This window comes from Vombatus ursinus, unplaced genomic scaffold (assembly GCF_900497805.2).
Source record: "Vombatus ursinus unplaced genomic scaffold, bare-nosed wombat genome assembly UNPS02014809.1, whole genome shotgun sequence".
Taxonomy (NCBI): domain Eukaryota; kingdom Metazoa; phylum Chordata; class Mammalia; order Diprotodontia; family Vombatidae; genus Vombatus; species Vombatus ursinus.
Window position 1 is genome coordinate 21,140,830 of NW_020954587.1, and position 20,556 is coordinate 21,161,385.

The 20,556-nt window shown below is 37.3% G+C and overlaps 1 protein-coding gene across 2 annotated transcripts in view; it reads left to right on the plus strand.

Moving 5' to 3' along the window:
* Nucleotides 1-20,556, plus strand: part of APP (amyloid beta precursor protein) — a 164,249-nt gene that overhangs the window by 86,613 nt on the left and 57,080 nt on the right. Inside the window, exons 6-7 of one of the 2 annotated variants that reach the window (XM_027875454.1) lie at nucleotides 9,270-9,472; nucleotides 19,730-19,897. In XM_027875454.1, coding sequence (XP_027731255.1) covers nucleotides 9,270-9,472; nucleotides 19,730-19,897 — 371 coding nt within the window. The remainder of the gene's footprint in view (nucleotides 1-9,269; nucleotides 9,473-19,729; nucleotides 19,898-20,556) is intronic. The other variant, XM_027875455.1, reaches the window with a different exon arrangement.

The following is a 20,556-nucleotide window of genomic DNA, read 5'->3' on the forward strand; positions in this document are numbered from 1 at the left end:
TCTGTTTTTTATTTTCAGTTCAGAATCCTATCTCTCCTCTTCCTGCTCTCACTCCTTGAGAAAGCAGGAAAAAGAAAACCATTTACAAATACATATAGTTATTAAAAAAAAAACAAATTTCCACATTAGCCATGTCCAAATAAAATAATAAAGAAAAAGAAAGAGAAGAAAATAGCTTTAATTTGCACTCTGCATCTACCTGCTCTTTATCTGGAGGTGGATGGCATGTTTCATCATGAATCCTTTGGAATTGTGGTTTTCCTCCTTTATTTCAAACTCTGAAGGAGAGTTCTGGTCTAGAACATGGAGTCCTATTCCATGATTCCCCTGAGATTCACCCCTACAGTAACCCTGTGGACTCCTTCCTCATCCCTGGAGGGAGATGATAGTAAGAAGAGCTACCTCACCCAAGTTCCAGCCTCAGATTTCATGCCTCCTACCTTTCTTTGGGTCAGGCAGCACCCTAAGGAGTTAGGTCAGCCCAGAATGAAGTGAATTAGACCCACAGCTGGCTGCTTCTCCTTTCTATCTACTTATTCCCCTTTACGTTCTTCTGTTTCAGACGGCTAAGTTACTTAGTGGATAGAATTCAGAGATTGGAATCAGGAAAACTCGAATTCAAATCTTGCTTTCAGACCCATGTTAACCAGGCACTTTCCTCATCTGTAAAATGGAGATAATATACCATCTACCTCTCAGGGTTGTTGGGAGAACCAAATGAGACAATGTATGAAAAGTGTTTTGCAAACCTTAAAGTACTATATAGTATTATTATCCTCTTCCTTACCAGGCTAACACTTTTCCTCTTGTCCTTGAGAGCCTATGTCTTTTGAGAGCTTGTCCCATTAACTGTTGGCACATAATTTCACTCTTGTGTTCTCTCTTTTTCCCACATTCCATACTTCAAAATTTTCTTGCAACTGTTTTCTGTCCCAAACATGTCCCTATCTCCCTTAACCTTTAAAAAAAACAACTAACCTTCAGTCGACCCATTTATCTACCTTCTAAATATTATACTTTCTCTCTATTCCATTAAACTGTCATTTTCTTCCCACTCTTCCTAACACCTTGCAATTTGTCTTCCTAACCTATCACTCACATGAAACTCTCTAAAATCATCAATGACCTCTTAACTCTTAATCCTTTAACTCTAGAGCCACTATCAGAAAAGTTAGGCTCATAAAATAAGGACCACAATAAGTGACAAGACTGGTAGAGGACCTTGAAGAAAAGTAGAGAGATAGTGGTCACCACAGGTGATTAGGTGCCCTGGAAATACAACCTTATTCTTCTTGTTCCCTACAATTTGATTTAACTCCTAAATTTGACAGCTTTTTCTCAAACTCATTCTTTTTGATAACTCTGCTGCTTTTATTCTCTATTGATGGATTGGTATCTATTTCCCAGACCTGCAGTCATGGTTTCCCCTAAAGTTCTGTCTTGGATTTCTTCTCTTTGTGCTCCTTCTCCTTTTTCCCCTTTCCTTCCCCCTACCCCTTCACATTTTATCTTTCCAACCAACTTTAGGATATTAAAAAAGGTCCCTCTATGCCTATATTTTGTAGAGTTTTTAGCATTAAAAATTGCATTTGATCAAAGTCTTTTTCTGCATATATTAAGATGATTATGTGGTTTTAGATGTTTTGGTTTGTAATATGATTAATTACATTGATTGTTCTTGCATCCTTTGTATAAATCCTACTTGATTATAATGAATGAGATTATAATGAATGATTTCTTGGATAAATCACTGCAGTTTTTTTTATTGGATTTTATTTAAAATTGTTGAGTCAGTGTTCATTAATGTTATTGGCCTATAGTTTTCTTTCCACATTTTGTTTTCACTGGTTTAGATATTAGGACTGTATTTGTCTTGTAAAAGAATTCTGGGGGGCAGCTAGGTGGCGCAGTGGATAGAGCACTGGCCCTGAAGTCAGGAGGACCTGAGTTCAAATTCGGGCTCAGACTAAACACTTGACACTTACTAGCTGTGTGACCTTGGGCAAGTCACTTAACCCCAACTGCCTAAGCAAAAAAAAAAAGAATTCTGGTAGAATTCTTTCTCCATTTTTTAGAATAATTTATGAAGTATGGATACTAACTCTTCTTTAAAAGTTTTATAGAATTCTCCTTTGACTCTATTAGGTCTAAGAGTTTTTTCTTTGATATTTCCTTTACAAGCTAGTTCTGTTTCCTTTTCTTAGTTTGGAATATTTAAAATCTCTATCTGTTCTTCTGATAGTTTGGATATTTTATATTTTAAAGATATTCCTCTGTTTCTTTTGTTTTCTCAGTTTTGTTAGTGTATAATTGTGCACAGTACTACTTAGTATCTGATCTTTGGACTCCTAAAAGAATTGGACTCCTAAAAGAGCCCTCTAGTGTTACTAGTTTCCTAAGACTCTGGACCTCCAATGGATGGGTCTTGTGTCATCAGTAATTTTATGGAAGTAGGCAATTCTTCTGTCAACACATATCACAAGCTCCATCATGGCAGCTAGGTGGCACAGAGGACTGAGCTTATAGTGAGGAAGACCTTAGACATTTTCTAGGTGTGTGACCCAGAGCAGGTCATTTAACCTTTTTCTGTCCCAGTTTCCTCAACTGTAAAAATGGGGATAATAATAGCAACTATCTTGTTGTGAGGATCAAATGAGATAATATTTTTATCACTTAGCACAGAGTCTGAAACATAATAGGAGCTCAATAAATGCTTATTCCTTTCCGCATTCCTCTCTCACCCCAGCGCCACATGCCACAGTAAATCATCACCTTCAGTTATTGAGGCTGAAAATATCATTATTAAGTTGCTAGCTTTCTTATATAAGCCTTTCTCAACCTAGCTAGGCTGGTCCTTAGAGTACTGTTATGCAGTCTAATTGTATATCCATATTCAATCTTTCCATCTTAGTAGGGTTTGCTTAGAGTCTATTTTGGGGGTCAGAGTTTTTAGGAATCCAGTATCACCAGTGCTTTATATTGAGTCAAGTCACCAAGCAATTATTAAGTGCCTACTATGTGCCAGGCATGGTACTAAGTTCTGGGAATGCAAAGAAAAACCATTTTTTTTCTTCTATTGCAGCAAACTAATGAAAAAAAAAAGCAGATGTTTTATACATTTTCCTTTTGGGTGATACTGGAGCAGGAAATTGATGCTTAAATAATAATTGAAACTTCTTTGAAAATAATCTGTTAGATTTCTAAAGTGGATCACTGATTTTCTCCCCATTTCAATCTCTGAATACTCCCAAACATCTTAGCCTTTACATGCTTTCATTTTCAGTCATTAATAGTGCCTCACAGAATCTGAGCTGAAATATAGATCATATAGGTTATTATGTAAAATAGTATTGTATAGGTTATCTACTAGCTCAAAGGACATTCCTTCTCCTTTCTCAATGAGCTCCCTGCTTGACTTACAGTCTTACTCTCTACCCCGACTCTTGCCTTTAAGTTCATAACGTATTGCCCCTAATAAGTTCATGACATATTACTCTGAGTAAGAGGACTTCAGAATTCACATATTAACTCAAATATCCTAACTTCCTACTTCTTCAAACTATTCAACTCCCACTCCAGGTGAGGTGGAGTACATACCTTTATACAGGATATAAACACACCTCTATCCTGCTTTTACCCACAAGTGTTTCACTTTCATGCTCTGAAATGCTTTTATTTGCTCATATAAAACTTCGTATTATTCCATCTATCCTTTTGCCTTATTTTTCCTAAAGTTATAATTTGTACTTACCATTTCCTCTCATTCCACTTCACTGGTACTTTATAAGAGACATTGATAACATTTTTAAATGTTTAGTGCTATAGAGCCAAGCACTCATCCCTTTGGTATTCAACTAGAAACCTGCCACATTTGACACTTAACCACTGACAACTACTCTTTGAGTCTAGTCATCTAACCACTCCTGAATCCATCTGTTGTTTTATCACCTCGCTTGTATCTGTCCACCTTTTCCACAAGAATAATATGAGATACTTTGTCAAAAGCTTTGCTAAAATTTAGGTAAACTATATCTGTAGAATTCCTTTTATCTACTACTTTAGTATCCCTGTCAGAAAAGGAATTGAGCTTAGTTTAACATGACATGTTCTTGATGAAGTCATGATGGCTTTCTATAATCACTACATCTCTTTCTAGATAGTCTTCAACCTTCTCTGTAATGATCCTTTGAAGAATTTTCCCAGGAATTGAATCCTGTTTACTGGTTTATAGGCTCAGTTTTCTTCCCTTTTTTGAAAACTGTGATGGTTACTATTTCTTCTGTCTTATGTTGCCTCTCCCATTCTTCATTTTCCTTCATATCACTGATAGCTCTCACTTCTGGCAGTTCTTTCAGGACTCCAGGTTGTAGTTCGTTTGGGCCAAGAGACTTCAATTGATCAAGGTCACCTAAGTGCTCTCTTAGCTATTATCTTACTTATTTTGAGTATAAATTCCCAATAGTTGGTTTTGTCCTGTCATTTCCAGTATAAAAGTCATTCTCCTTTGCAGAAATAAAGTATGGAGGTGATCTGCTTTTTCTGTGTAGTCAGATATCATACCATCCATTTGAAGCAAAGGTCCTATCCCATCTTTGATCTTCCTTTTTGTCCCAGTATAACTAAGAAAGCCCTTTTTGCAATCCTTAGCTTCCTTTAACAATGATAGCTTATTCTGAGCCAAGGTCATTTCCTCTGGACTTCTACAGCAGATTGTGCCCCTATCTTTCTAATCTTCCATCTTTCCCAGTCTCCTACTTCCTCCCTGTCTGCAGACTTATTATGCAAGCAAGTCTCCCTATCTTTAAAAGACAAAAACCCTGCAGATAGCACCATCCTCTTAAGCTATCATCTTGTATCTCTTTCCTTTCCCAAACTACTTGAAAAAAAAATGTCTACTTGTCTCCACTTCCTCTCTTCTCATTCTTAATGCATTGCATTCTGGCTGCTGATCACATCATCCAAATGAAACTGCTGTTTCCAAAGTTACCAGTGATTCTTGATTACTATATTTGATTTTCAGAATCATCTGCAGTAGGATTTCTGAACTTTCTGCAGTAATCACACTATTGACTATTCTCTCCAGGATACTTTGTCTCCTCTGTGATTTTCTGCTACTCCTCTCTCGGTACTCCTCTTAGCCATTTGACTACTCAGTCTCCTTTGCTGGGTTATCATCAGTACTGTGTTCCTTAATGCTGTAATGTGCTCCCAAGGCTGTATCTTGGACTTTCTCTTAATTCTCCATGCTCTCACACTTAGTGAGCTCATCAGCTCCCATGGGTTCAGTTGCTGTTGCTATGCAAATGACTCCCAGATCTAAATATCCTGCTCTATTCTTTCTTCTGGTCTCCAGTTCCTTATCGCCAACTATCTTTAGTATATCTTAAACTAATTGTCTCATAGGCATCCCAAACTCAACATGTCCATAAGAGAATCCACTGTCTTTCTCTTCAGACCCTTTCTTCTCTTGAGCTTCCTTTTTACTCCTGAGACTACCAACATTCTTTTAGTCACATAGGCTCCAACCTTGGTATCATTCTAAACAACTTTTACTCATCCCACATTTCTAGTCTGTGGCTAAATCTTGTCATTCCCACCTTTGCAAAAGCTCTCCTATAAGTGACCCTTCTTTTCACTTACACAGCTACTTCCCTAGTTCAGGCCCTCATCACTTCTCCTTTAGACTTCCTAATTGATCTTCTTGCCTCAAATTTCTTCCTACTCCAGTTCATCCACCACACAACTACCAAAGTGATTTGCTTAAAAGTGATTTCTTATGAATTTACACTCCCTTACTCAGTAATCTCCATTGGCTCCCTAATACTTCCAGGAGTGAATATAAAAACCTGTTGACTTATATTATACTTCACAATTTGTCCCTAACCTACCTTTCCAAATGTCTTACACATATTCCCCTCCACCTACTCTGCCAAACTATCTTTATTCCTCCCATGCTACCCCACTCCATTTCCTCAGCCTTCTCAGCTGAGAACTTTGCCTTGTAGTTCACTTAAAAAAAAATTGGAGGAATTTGCTAAGAGCTCCTTTTTCCCTTCTCCACATCTCACGTCACTAAGATGTCTTCCCCCACTGCCTTCTCCTTCCGTCTTGTCTCACAAGAAAAGTTGGCCCTTTTTTGCTAAGGCTGACCCCCTCTACATGCACTCTTGATCACATTCTACCCCCTATCCTTCAGCAGATTGCCCCTGTGTTATCCCTACTCTCTCACTATAACTGGCTGCTTTCCTTCTGCCTATAAGACTATATTGATCCGTCCGTCTTTGCTAATTATAATACTATAGCTGTCCTTCCTTTCATGTCTAAACTCCTTGAGAAAGCCAGCCACGACTGGTACCTCCACTTCTCTCAGTCTCTTCTTAACTCTCAGCAGTCTGGCTTTCCACCTCATCGTTCAACCAAAACTGTTCTCTCCACAATTACTACTTGATTTCCAGATTGCTAAATCTAATGGCCTTTTCTCAGTCTTCATCATTTCTTGACCTCTCCTCATCCTTTAACACTGTTGATCACCCTCTTCTCTCTGATACTCTCTCATTTCTGTTTTTTTTGTAACATTACTCTATCCTGATTCTCTTCCTGCCTATTTGAGCACTGCTTCTCAGTCTCCTTTGCTGGCTATTCATCCAGATCACCCCCATCACCATAGGTACCCCCTAAATTTTTCTCACTATACTATTTCACTTGGTGATTTCATCGCTCCATGACTGAGTTATCAATTTTGTGCTGATGATTCTCAGATCTACTTATTTATCCCCAACTTTCAGACGCACATGTCCAGCTAACTTTTGGACATCTTGAATTGAATGTCTCATAAACATATTAAACTCAGCATGTCCAACACTGAACTCATTAGATCTCACTTCAGACCTTTCTCTCTTAAGAGCTTCTCTACTACTGGCAAAGGAACCACTCTTCTCACATCTACTCAGGCTCCCAACCTAGCTGCCATTGTTGACTTCTCACTCTAATCCCCTCGCCCCCATCTAATCTTTTGCCAAATCCTATTAATTCTACCTTTATAGTAACTTTCTTACATGCTTCTTTCTCTGCTCTGACACAGCTGGCCACCCTTGTGCAGACCCTCTTCACCTTAAGCCCAGACTATTTCAAAGGCCTTCTGTTTGCTCCCCCTGCCTCAAGTCTTTTCGTCCTCCAGTCCACCCTCCACTCAGCTGCTGAAGTGTTTTTTCTAAAAAGCAGGTTTGACCCTGTCACCCCTCTACTCTATACACTAGTGGCTCCTTATCACTTCTTAAATCAAACATGAAATCCTCTATTGGGCTTTTAAAACCCTTCACAACCTTGCCCCTTCCTTCCTTCCTTTCCAGTCTTGTTACACTTTCTCATCTCTACTTCCTGGTTTCCTTCAAGACTAATTTCAAATCCCACTTTCTTTAAGAAGCTTTTCCTTATCCCCTTTAATGCTTGTACCTTCGCTCTGAGATTACCTCCAATTTACCCTGTATGTTTCTTATGTATTTCTCTGCATGTTTTCTCTCTTAATAGACTGTGGGTTCCTTGAGAGAAGGAACCGTTTTTGCCTTTAGTTGTACACCTAGTGCCTGTAACATAGCTTATTGACTCTGTAGCCCATAGGTTCCCAAAGTGGGTGATACCATCAGTGATCCAGGGGGTCAGTAGTAGCCTTAGGTGCAATTGGGGGTGTTGAGTAAAAATAAAGGGGCAGTGGAAGCATGAGGAAAGAAAAGAAGAAAATTTTGAAAAACCGTTCATACATGTTTCATCTATTGTGTAACAGAGTTAAAATCTTATTGATTACATTATTTTCCAAATAAACACACAAAATGCAAGTTATAACCAATCAGTGGTCAAGTCTACCAACAGGTCTTAACAAGCAAGTGTTGGCAGGCAAGCTTGTCTTGCATTGTTGGGAAGTCCAGCGTTCATCGGCAGGAATATGTGCTGTAATGACTTGTTTACAGTACTATACGGTTACATGACACAATATTGCATCATCAAAATTTCAATGTAGGGAAAAAACCACAAATTTACAATGAATTATTAAATTTAAGATGTGTCATTTAAAAATATATGTATGTTTTTGAAATGACACAAATTAAAAAAAAATTAAAGTAGGTTAAAGAAAGTAGATTTCCAGGTTGGGCGGGGGGGTGCTGAGTAATTTTTTTTAAAGAGGGCAGTAGGCCAAATAAGTTTGGGAACCACTGCTCTAGCCATTTCTATTCTTGACACACAACACTGCATCTCCTATCTCCGCATGCCTGGAATGGATAGTTCTCCTATCCCACCTCTACCTGTTAGAATTCTTGGTTGCATAAGGATTTCCTCACACTCCACTTTTTTTTTTCATGAGGACTTTGCTAATCCTTCCTTTACCTTGTACATGCTTTGTATACATTTTGTATCTACCTATATATGCACATGTTGTCTCCTTCCAATAGAATGCAGGGTCCTTGAGGGCAAGAACTGTTTGACTTTTTTCTTTGTATCTTCAACGCTTAGCAAAATGCCTGCCACAGAGTAGCACCTAATGAACACTTGATTTATTTACTTGTTTGTTCTGCAAGGCAATTGGGGTTAAGTGACTTGCCCAGGGTCACACAGCTAATAAGTCTCAGGTGTCTGAGGTCACATTTGAATTCAGGTGCTCTTGACTCCAGGGCCAGTGCTCTATCTACTGTACCACCTGGCTTCACCAGCTCTTGATTTATTGATGACCGAACTTCATCTAATTCAACCTATTTGCTCAGGAATTAGCAGTCTTATCCTCTGGCACTTACCTCCTTGAGAACCAGGAATTCTCCCTGGGCATCTGTAACATGAAGAAATTGAATTAGATCGTCGCTGAGGTCCTTTCTAGTTTTAGATTGAAGATCCTTCGTTCCCTTACCTGAATCACAAGTCCAAAGTCTTAATTTTCTTTTTTTTCCCTTTTTTTTCAGCAGTTGGGGTTAAGTGACTTGCCCAGGGTCACACAGCTAGCAAGTGTCAAATGTTTGGTCTGAGGCTGGATTTGAACTCAGGTCCTCCTGACTTTAGGGCCGGTGCTCTTTCCACTGCTCCACCTAGCTGCCCCCCCAAGTCTTAATTTTCTATCACAGATTGTAGCAGTGTCATATGATGTGCAGTGGTTGTACAATAAAGAGAACATAGTAAACCCTAACAGTAGATGTCCTATCATACACTTCCTAACTTAGCAAAAACATTGGTCTTTTTTTTTTCTGACAGTTTGCACAGTCAGTGAAATGATGCTTTTCTCTTTACAGTGATGATAAAGTAGTAGAAGTTGCAGAAGAAGAGGAAGTAGTTGATGTAGAAGATGAAGATAACAATGATGATGATGGAGATGGTGATGAAGCGGAGGAAGAAGCTGAGGAACGATATGAAGAGGCTACAGAAAGAACTACTCGTGTTGCCAGTACTACCACCACCACCACCACCACGGAATCTGTAGAAGAGGTTGTTAGAGGTAATCTCATGTTGGATGTTTTTCAGCGTCAGGAAAAATGTGACCTTTACTATTTTTAAAATGTTCCAAACAGCAAAATATTCCACATTGTTTTAAATTGTTTTAACATCTGGTGCTTTTCTTGATTTAAATAGCATCTAAGCGAAAGAGTTCTTTAGTTTAACACCTGCTTGTATGTGGGTATGTGTTTGTATGTTTGTACATTTATGTATGTGTGTATATATGTATATGTGCCCATATATGTATGTGTCCATATACATGTTTGTGTTTTTAGTATATTTTATAAGTGGTTCTACTTCTGTTCACATGAATGTATGTACAGTGTATGTGTGTAGATAAATTATGATCTGGGGAAAATACATATGGACTTTTTAGACTTGGCAGTTTGTTTGAAAAGAATATACACTAAATATCTTAATGAAATATGAAATCCAGTAGGATAGCTTACTTTGCAGACAAAGCACAATCATTACTGGATAGCTGCTGGATTCATATAAAGGCACTAAGCTGCATAGGTGAGAAATGTTCTCGTTTTCTTCTTATCTCTACAGTTTGCTTTTAAAAAAGTAATAGATGTTTTTAAAAATGAATGTTAAAAATTGTTTTTACATGTAACTGGGGGAAAACAAAATATTATTTTTAAAAAATCTTTATTTTAAACATTAAAACTTTTTTCTTTCCTCTCAGGCATAATCTTATATAAGTATTTTTATACTATATAGGTTTTTTTATTTGGAATTTCACTTACTATCTCTTCCTGCTATATTGTCTTGGTAATATATAGAAATGTTGATTACTTATATAGGTTTATTTTATATCCTGCAACTCATTGAAGTTGTTCATTGTTTCAGTTAGGTTTTTAGTTGACAATTCAGGGTTCACTAATAAAAGGATTTGTTCTGTGAAGTCTGGACTCAGTCAAAGGGCCACACCTTTGGCCAAAGGACACTCTGGAGGATCCAGAGGGCCACATGTGGCCTCGAGGCCACAGGTTCCCCACTCTTGCCATAGACAGTATTGTCATGCTGTGGTTCATGGAGTCACAAACAGTTGGATACAGTTGAACAACACACGCTTATTTTAGTAGAACTCAATTGTGAATCCATCTGACCCTGTTTTTTTGTTTGGTTTGGTTTGGTTTTTGTTTGGGGTTTGGGGGATTTTTTTGAGGGGGGCAAGTGGAGTTTTGTAGGTGGCATAGGTGGAGAGGAATTCATTTATGGATTGTTCAATTTCTTTTTCTTTAAGATAAGATAATTTCTATATTATTTTCTATAAGATAAGATTATTTAAGTATTCAATTTCCTGTTCTTTGGTCTAGGCGGTTTTTATATTTTCTTTAAAATATTCATTCATTTCATTGGAATGTAGTTAGGAAAAATAGCTCCTATATATATCGTATCGCCTTGTAAGAATGTAAACAATTTAACCATGTTTAGTCCCTTATGATTTCTCATTCATATTTATCTTTTTATGCTTCTCTTGACTTCTGTTTGTCAGATTTTCTACTTAGCTCTGGGCTTTTCATCAGGAATGCTTAGAAGTCCTCTAGTTCATTAAAGATCCCCTTTTTACTCTGTGGAAATAGACTGTTTTCCTGGATATGCTATTCTTGTTTGTAACCTTAGATCTTTTGCCTTTTAGAATACCATGCTCTAAGCTCTCCACTCGTATATGATAGTAGCTGCTAAATCTTGTGTAATCCTGACTTTGATTCCTCTGTACCTGATTTCTTTTTTGTTGCTGGCAGTATTTTTTTCCTTCACCTAGGACCTCTGGATTTGGCTATAATAAGCCCAGGAATATTTTTTTTTTTAATTCGTGGCTTTTAGATAGTCCAGTGATTCTTAAATTCTCTCTCCTTGTTTTGTTTTCCAGATCAGTTGTTTTTCCTATGAGATATTTCACATTTTCTACTATTTGAGCAGGGAGGAGATTATCTTTATTTTATTATTTTTTGATGTCTCATGGAGTCATTAGTTTCCATTTGACCAAATATAATTTTCAAGGAGTTATTTTCTTCAGTAAGATTTTGTACCTCCTTTTCCAAGCTAGTAATTTTCTTTTCATATCTTTCTTCTCTATCATATGAAAAATAATTGCACAATAAAGAGAACATATTACCTCTAATGGTAGATAACCTGAAGCTTCAGAAATTGAGAAAGGTTCTTGTACTACACTTCCAAACTCAGTAAAGACGTAGATCTTTTTTTCTGATAGTTTGTATAGTCAATATTTTTTTTCCTCTATAGTTCTGATTTGGTTTTTAACTCTTGCTTTAACTCTTCTAGAAATTCTTATTGGACTTGTGTCCACACTGCATTTTTTCTATAGGGCTTTGTTTGTATTTGTTTTTGAGTAATTTCTTTTGTGTTTATGTCTTGAGTTTCCTGGTCATCTTATTAGTTCTCGATGGTGACATTCTTTTTCTGTTTGTCTATTCTTCCAGACTGTTTCTTGACTTTGGACTCTTTGTTAATGCTTGGCTTTGCCCGCTTTTAAGAAGAGGGTATATCTGTCCTGAGCTTCAAACGTCTTACATCCTTCTGCTGTTTTCACAGCTCTGGCTGTGGACTTGCAAGCTTTCAGAGCTCTTAAAGTGCTATAATCTGGGGCAATGGCTGAGCCTTTCAATTTATTGTCATTGATTTAGGTCTCTTGACTTGTATAGGAGTCTCAGTAGACTGCTGCTAGACTCAGTTACTTTTAGCCTGCTGGGAAGCCTTGCAGATTTAGAGCAAATTAACCACCTACTCCCCTTTGGTTGGGGACGCTTGTCCTGGTTATTTGACTGCAGGCTTAAACACTCGGCAGAAGTCTAGAACTATGTTTTTACTATACTCCTAAGATAAGAGCCACACATCCCTGTTCCCAGAACTTGTTCCTTACTCAGGCTAAGACACATTCTCAGGATCACTGTAATCACTCTTGATCTGTAACCCAAAACTGAGGAACAGGGGACAGAGCTACTAGACAGTACTTGTTCCTGCACCCAGCACTAATTCAGGCATCCCCTGAGATTTCTTTCTGTCCCTGTGCCCTGTCCTAGCCCTCTTTCAGTCCCTCAGTGCCAAAATGCTATGGACAGTGGGCACTATTGACCAGACCCCACCCCTAGTGTCTACAGATCTCTCTCTATCTCTATTTCTGTCTCCCCAAGCCTCCTTGAGCTAGAAAAAAATTACTCAATGGAAATTTTTTCTTAGGTTTCCCAATTAGAATTCTGTCTAGTACATTATTGAGAAGGGCCAATGGGCAGCCAAGTTGTCCTGCTTCCTCTCACTCTGCCATCTTGACTCTACCCCCTGTTGCTTGCTTCTGAACTAAACTCCTCTTAAATTACACTGATTGAGGACTGCAGCAGCTCCCTACCCCCAAACACCATACCTGGAATCAGTTCCCTTCCTCATTCCTCCCTGGATCAGTGACCCAAAACTGAGTACCTGCCATTTGGCATCTTTTTCTGTCACATTGCTCTGGTATGTGTCTTAATCCTTTATTGCCCTGGTACATAGCCTCTTCCTGGGTATTGGAGAGTTCCACATAGCTCATTGCTTCTGGCTAGACCCCATTCCCCCTGTCTAAAGACCTGTCCGTTTCACTAAGCTATCTTGGTCTAGAAAAAAATTACTCATATGACTTTTTCTTGGACTTCCCCATCAGAATTTGACTTGGTGCATTTTCTAGATCTTTTTTGGAGGAGTTTTTGGTTAGAATTTATACTACTTCATACTACTCTTTCATCTTGGCTTTGCCTCCTACCTTACCTACCAAATGCTTTTAATTTTTTCTTCAAAGACCTTTTTTGCGTGTCATTTTATTTAAATTATGTGCTCAGTATTTCTGCTTTTCTACATATTCTGGCCACAGTACATGGTCTTTTTGTAAATGTGCTATGTACAGCCAAGCAGTATGTGAACTCCTTTCTATTTTCTTTCAGTAATCACCAAAAATATATCATCTCTAATTCTTCTAAAATTTTATTGATGTCCTTAAATTCTTTGTTTATCTTTTTGTTAGATTAGCTTAGGTCTGAGAGAGGGGTATTTGACGCCCCCTACTATTACTGTTTTCCTATCTATTTCTCCCTTCAATGAACTTTTCCTTTATATTCAGGTTCCACGATATTTGATCCACATATATTAAATATTGATTGATTATTTATGGTTGCTTTAAACAAAATATAAATTCCTTGGTTATCTTTTTATGATTTCTGTAATGTTGCCTCATTTGAAATCATAATTGCTATCCTTTTTTTTTTAAATCATCTAAAAGTGTAATAAATTTTCAGGGGGCAAAGCCATGATGGATGAATTAGCAGTTTTGTCAAGCTTTCCCAGCTTACCTTCTAAACAATTTTTAAAAGTGTATCAAACCAAATTCCGAGCAGGTTAATCAACAGAAAGTCACGGTGAGTCATTTTTCCACCTCAGAGCACAGAAAGAAAGGTCAAACAACACTGTGGGGTTAGAGCTAGCCCAGAGCATGGTGCACCATTGTCTGTGGGCCTTAAAGGGTAGAGATGAGTAATTGCCCTTGTAGGGGAAAAGAAGGGCTACTTGGGTAAGGACCAGAGAGCAGACCAGAAGGGCAATGACTAGGTCACACCCTGGATCATAGCACTTTACAAGCATCAAAAATTTATAGATCACCATACCTAGCTGTGAAAAGAGCAGAATTTAAAAGCCTGAAGCTCAGGCCAATCACTCCTACCCCCAAAAGTGAGCAGAGCCCAACTCTAACATAAAGTCCAAAATCAAAAAATAGGTTGTAAAATGAGCAAACAACAAAAAAATCCTGACCATAGAAAACTGCTATAGCAACAGGGAAGTTCAAGACACAGACTCAGAAAAAGACGACTTGAAAACATCTACAAGCAAAGCCTCAAAGAAAAATTCATACTGGACACGAGCCTAACAAGAATCCCTAGAACTAAAGATAGATATAAAAAAGAGAAAAAAAATACTTTAAATATCAGAATAGTAGAGGAAAAATTGGAAAAAGAAATGAGAGTAATGCAAGAAAATTAAGAAAAAAGAATTAAAAACTTGGTAAAAGCAGCAAAAAAAAAAATTGAAGAAAATAATTGCTTAAAAATCAGAATTGGCTAAAAGATAACTGGGGTTTGAAAAATCCTGAAGAAAGTAAATACCCCGTTTTATAATTGGTCAAGTGGAATGTGATGACTCCATGACACACCAAGAAACAATAAAACAAAATCAAAAGAGTGGAAGAAAAAAAAAGAAAATGTAAAATATCTCATAGGAAAAACAGTTAATATAGAAAAATAGATTAAAAAGAAATAATTTAAGAATTATGGGATTACCTGAAAGCCATGATCAAAAAAAAAAAAGCCTAGACATCATATTTCAAGAAGTTATAGAGGAAAATTGCCCAGATTTCTTTGAACCAGAAGGCAAAATAGAACTTGAAAGAATCTGCCAGTCAACTCCTGCAAGAGATCCCCAAATGAAAATTCCCAGGAATATTATAACCAAATTCTAGAAGTTTCATGTCAAGGAGAAAATACTATAAGCAGTCAGAAAGAAACAATTCAGATATCATGGGTCCAGATCAAGATCACATAAGATTTAGCAGCTACCTGGATAAAGGAATTTGGAATATGACATTCTGGAAGGCACAACTGATAACCCACCCAACAAAACAATATAATCCATAAGGGGGAAGAAAAGGATGTTTAACAAAATAGAAGACTTTTAAGCATTCCTGATGAAAAGATCAGAGTTGACTTAGAAAGTCTGACATTCAAACACAGGACTCAAGAGAAACATAATAAGATAGACCTGACATAGAAATCATAAGAAACTTAATATGGTTAAATTGTTTACATTGCCAGATGGGAAGATGATACATATAACCTGTAAGAACTTTTATCATCATCATAGAATTTGGAAGGAGTCTATTTAAACAGAGGGAATGGGTGTTAATCTACTATGTTGAGATGATCTCAAAAAAAGAATGGAAAGGAAAGAAAGGGATGCACTTGGAAAGGGGGAGGGAGAGGAAGAATGGAGGAAGTTATCTCACATAAAAGAAATATACAAGCAAGAGTTTTTAAAATAGAAGGGAAATGGGGAGGGGGACAGACAATGCTTGACCCGCATTCTCTTCTGATCAGGTACAAAGAGGGAAGAATTTCTGTATACCCGTAGTTGGGTATAGAAATTCATCTTACTCAACAGGGAAACAGAATGTGAAAGGATTAAGAAAGGGGAGGGGTGACAAAAGGGAAGATAGATTAAGGGAGGCATTCGTCAGCAGCAAAGCAGACTCCTGAGGAGAGAACAGATTAAAAAAAGAGCAGAATAAGTAGAGAATAGGATGGAGGGAAATACAGTTAGCAGTCATAACTCTGAATATGAATAGGATGGACTCATCCATAAAACAGAAGAAGATAGTAGAATGGATTAAAAACCACAATCCAACAATATGTTGTTTACAAGAGACACATTTGAAACAGGACACGCACAGAGTTAACTGGAGCAGAATGTCTTAATGCTTCTTTTGAAGCTAAAAAGTCAAGGGTAGCAATCATGATTTCAGACAAATCAAAAGCAAAAACAGACCTAGTTAAAAAAAGATAATCAGGGAAACTACATTTTGCTAAAAGGTACCATAGACAATGAATTAATATCAATACTGAACATATGTGGACCAAATGGTATAGCTTCTAAAGTATAATAAATTTTACTCTGGCCTCTTATTTTAACTGCATGAATCTTTATGTTTTAAGTATTTCTTGAAAGCAATAGATTGTTATATTCTGTTTACTCTTCATCATTACCAGCTCATTTAGATTAATGGTTTTCTGCATCAGCCTTTACTTAATGCCAGATCTTTATCCTTTGATGAAAAGGATGATGATGATGATGATGATGATGATAATGACAATAATGAAAACAATGGTGATGACAGTGATGATGATGATGATGCATTACTGCTCATTGCAATCCCAAAATGACCTCAGGGAAAGTCTAGTTTTATTACAGTCACAAGCCCGATATTGAAAGCAAACCTGCCATCCAAGATATTCTCCTGAATTTTATATTTACCTACATTTTCCCCTTCTCAAGGGGGTATCAAGTCATCTTCCTGAAAGCCAAAGAAGTGGGCATGTTGGGGGGGGATGAATAAATTGTGTGCCTTGAACATATAAAGGAGATTGGGAGGACATAGGAGAAGTTATCATTGAATTGATCTTTCTACCCAGCCCCTGGCTTGCCTAGGGATGGATATCATGCTGAAGAAGAGGTGGTAGCCAAGAGATCTGGAAATATGGAATGGGTCAGGTAGAATCAGAGGAGGGAAAATTTTATCTCAGGCTGAAGTACAGTTTGCATATTGGAGTATTATAAACCCTTAGCTTCGGTTTCCTGATAATAATTTTACTGGTGTTTTGGAGTTTAAATTCTACTGTTTTGATAGCCAGATTTCTGTTCCTATTTGCTACAGGAACCAAATTGCGTATTACAATTTTTCATTGGACTCTCATTTTAACCTGACCAAATTAAGATTTTTGTGACAGCACAGCAATTCTCTCTTTTATGAGGGTGGGTGGGAATAGGATCCCTTATGATTTTGACTGTAATTTGTTTCTCCCTCCCCTTGGTTAGAGATTGCATTTTATATCATTCACCTTAAGTGTTTTATTTGTTATTACCTCATGCCTAGAATTGAATTCTGGGTCATTTACCATTAGGCATAAAATATAACCACCCCAAGACCAAGGGATGGAGTGTCTTGGGGCTTTGTTCGTCCTGCCCAGACCTGGATCTTAAGGAGGGTCACCCTCAGTCACAGAGACTTGGAATGGGGATACACTAAATTAATTAAGGCCCACTTTTCATGAATCCTATGTATACTCGTATTGAAAAGGAAATATAACTCATCAGACCTAATTTATTTTTTATCCTTTATAGGATATGGTATCAACCTGGATACCTGCAACTGTCAGTGAAAATCCTTGTTAAGTGTTTATACTTCATCAAAGTTGATTTTGTTAGTTTTTGTTTGTCCTCAGTTTTTGTCATTGCTTCAGTCTCTCTAGAGCTTGACCCTGTACTCAAGACCCTGTTTCCAGATATCATTTTATAGGTGTTTTGGAGCTGAGACATCCTTCAAGTCCTACTGTTTTCATAGCCAGATTTCTGTTCCTGGTTGCTGGCCTATTTTTCTTCTCTCTACTCACCCAGCTGCCCCACTAATTGAGTCCCTCATCACCTCTTATCTGTACTATAGTACTTGTCTTCTCATTCTAATTTTCCCTTCCTCGAATAATTCTCTACACTAATGCATCTTCCACAGTGAGATCCCTAAAGTGGTGATCTGACCATGTCATCCCTCTAACCTCACTCTATAAAATCCAGTGGCTCTCTATTACCTCTGATATCAAATATAAAAAGTCTTTTGACATTTAAAGCTCTTCACATCTGTTTTTTCCTCTCTCTCTCTCCTTCTCCTCCCTCTCTCTCCCTCTCTCTCCCTCCCTTTCCCTCCCTCTCTCCTTTTTCCACTTTACACCCCCCTCCACACAGTTTACAATCTGACAATGTTTGCCCACTTGTTGTGCCTCACACATGACAGTCTCCTTCCTTTGCACTAGCTTTCCCTCCTTCCTGGAAGGCTGTGCCTCCTCCTCATGTGCATTCACAGGCTCAGATTAAACTCCACTTCTGTAGGTTGTTTTCCCTAGTCCCCTGTCTATTTTGTATTTTTATGTACCTAATTATTTACATATTTTTCCACCATGAGAATGTAAACTCCTTGAATATAGACACTGGTTTTGGGTTTGTTTTTTTGTTTGTTTGCTTGTTTTGTTTTTTCCTTTCTTTTTATCTCCAGAAATTAGTGCAATGCTTAGGATAAATATTTAAGAGACAAGGATAGGGATTTAGTCTATGATTTCATTGGAACATGGAATTCTTAGAATAAATGTTTTGTCAATGTATGTTGGCATCTTCTCTGCAATCTATAGTCTTAGAAAACTGCTTAAAGCCCTGAGAGTTCAAGTAACTTACCCAGGAACACACAACTAGTGCATTTTAGACAAAGGACTTATATCTTATTTACTTAAATGCTAGCTTTCTTGGGACAGCTAGGTGGCACAATGGATAGAGTGCTGGGCCTTGACGCAGGAACACCTGAGTTCATATATGACCTCAGATATTTTCTGGTCTTCTGACCCTGGGCAAGTCACTTAACTGCTGTCTGAGCCAGTTTCCTCAACTATAAAATGGGAATTATAATAGTACCTACCTCAAAGGGTTGTTGTAAGGATCAGATGAGATAATATTGGTCAAAAGCACTTAACACAGATTCCGGCACATAGTGGGCTCTTAATAAATGTTCATTTCTTCCTTCTCTGTTCACTGTCCCCTGCTGCCTCTATTCTTTGATTGTCCTAAGACAAATGCATACTAATACAAAGTTATTACTAACATATTTCTTCAGAGTTCTAGCAGTTTTAATGTTTATATGTGTTTTCCTGTTTGGAACATTATTGGTAAAGAGTCATATTTACATAAATAGATATTGGGATACTTAAATGTCGAGTCCAAGTTTGCCATTTGAAGACCAAAAATCTATACAATTCAGTTTTAAGGTTTTGCTACATATAGAACATGTCACTTAACCTTCTTGAACCTCCATCATGTGTAAGGTGAGGTCCTTAGACTAGATGAGCTCTAATGTCCTTTCCAACTATAACTCCATGGTACTATTAATCTGACATACTGGCTCCTGGTGAAAAATTAGAAGTGCATGTAATATTCAAAACATACTTCTATGTTTTAGCTAACAGTTCTTTTGGGAAAATCACTGTATGAAAGAGAATAAAATCCTATATCACTGATAAAATAATCTTTTCACATCAGGAGTAGTCAGAATTTTAGTTTTTGTTTTGATAATTTTAATTCGAGATTTTGATTTACAGATGCTTTCTGTCATTTGATATTAATCTTACAAGAGTTAAAACTATTATTGCCTTTGACAGTATACCTTTTTATCCTATTAGGAGGTACATTCATTAAATCAGATAAGAAATATGCTCCTTGGTTTCAGCTAATTTTTCTAGACCATAGAAAGTAATTGAATTACCCAAGGAGTGTATTGATAATTGCTTCCTGGCAATCCCAAATATGGATTTCATACAATAAGATAAATAAATATGTATACTTGAGTAGTAAGACAAAACCATTTTCATGCTAAATGTAGTTCCTCCACATATCCTATAATTAGAGGTGTGCTCTGAACAAGCTGAGACTGGTCCTTGTCAAGCAATGATCTCCCGTTGGTACTTTGATGTGACTGAAAGGAAGTGCGCACCATTTTTTTACGGCGGATGTGGTGGAAACCGAAACAACTTTGGCACTGAGGAATACTGCATGGCAGTCTGTGGCAGCATCAGTAAGTGGATCCTTCCTCAAGCATGTGGCCATCTCTCTTTCTTGCCACTGACTCTGCTCTTTGCAACAAATTTATTTTTCTGATTCCTGAGAAGGGGTCTGTTGCTACCACTAACAATACGTCTATCAACTTTTGTAGTTTCCCAATCTGTGCAATATTTTTAGTCATTAGCACATATCTCCTTCTTCCTCTAATAAAGCATGACAATGGATATATGCTTTATAAGCTGTTGCAGATAGACATCTTTGACCTGAAAAGAAATATCATGGGATCATGATACTTTCCCCCCTCAAACTCCCCACCTCAAGCTTTCATCCTGTATCTCCTTTCATTTTCAGCCAAACTCCTAGAAAAAGCTGTCTATACTTGTATTATTATTATTTTGTAATTAAAAACCTTGAATTTGTTTTGTATTTCTTTATTCTGTGTATATTTACATATGAGACCAATAATATATAAGCTCCTTGAGACCAGGAATTGTTTCATTCGTTATATTTCTATCCCCAGCACCTAGCACATAGTAGGAACTTAATAAATGTTTGTTGATTAATTAGCAGATGCAAAATACTTTTCAACCAGGCAAGTATCATAAGATAATTTTTATATTGAATAGGTTTATATGGACCTCATCTCCTTTTTGTTCATTGTTTCTCTTGATT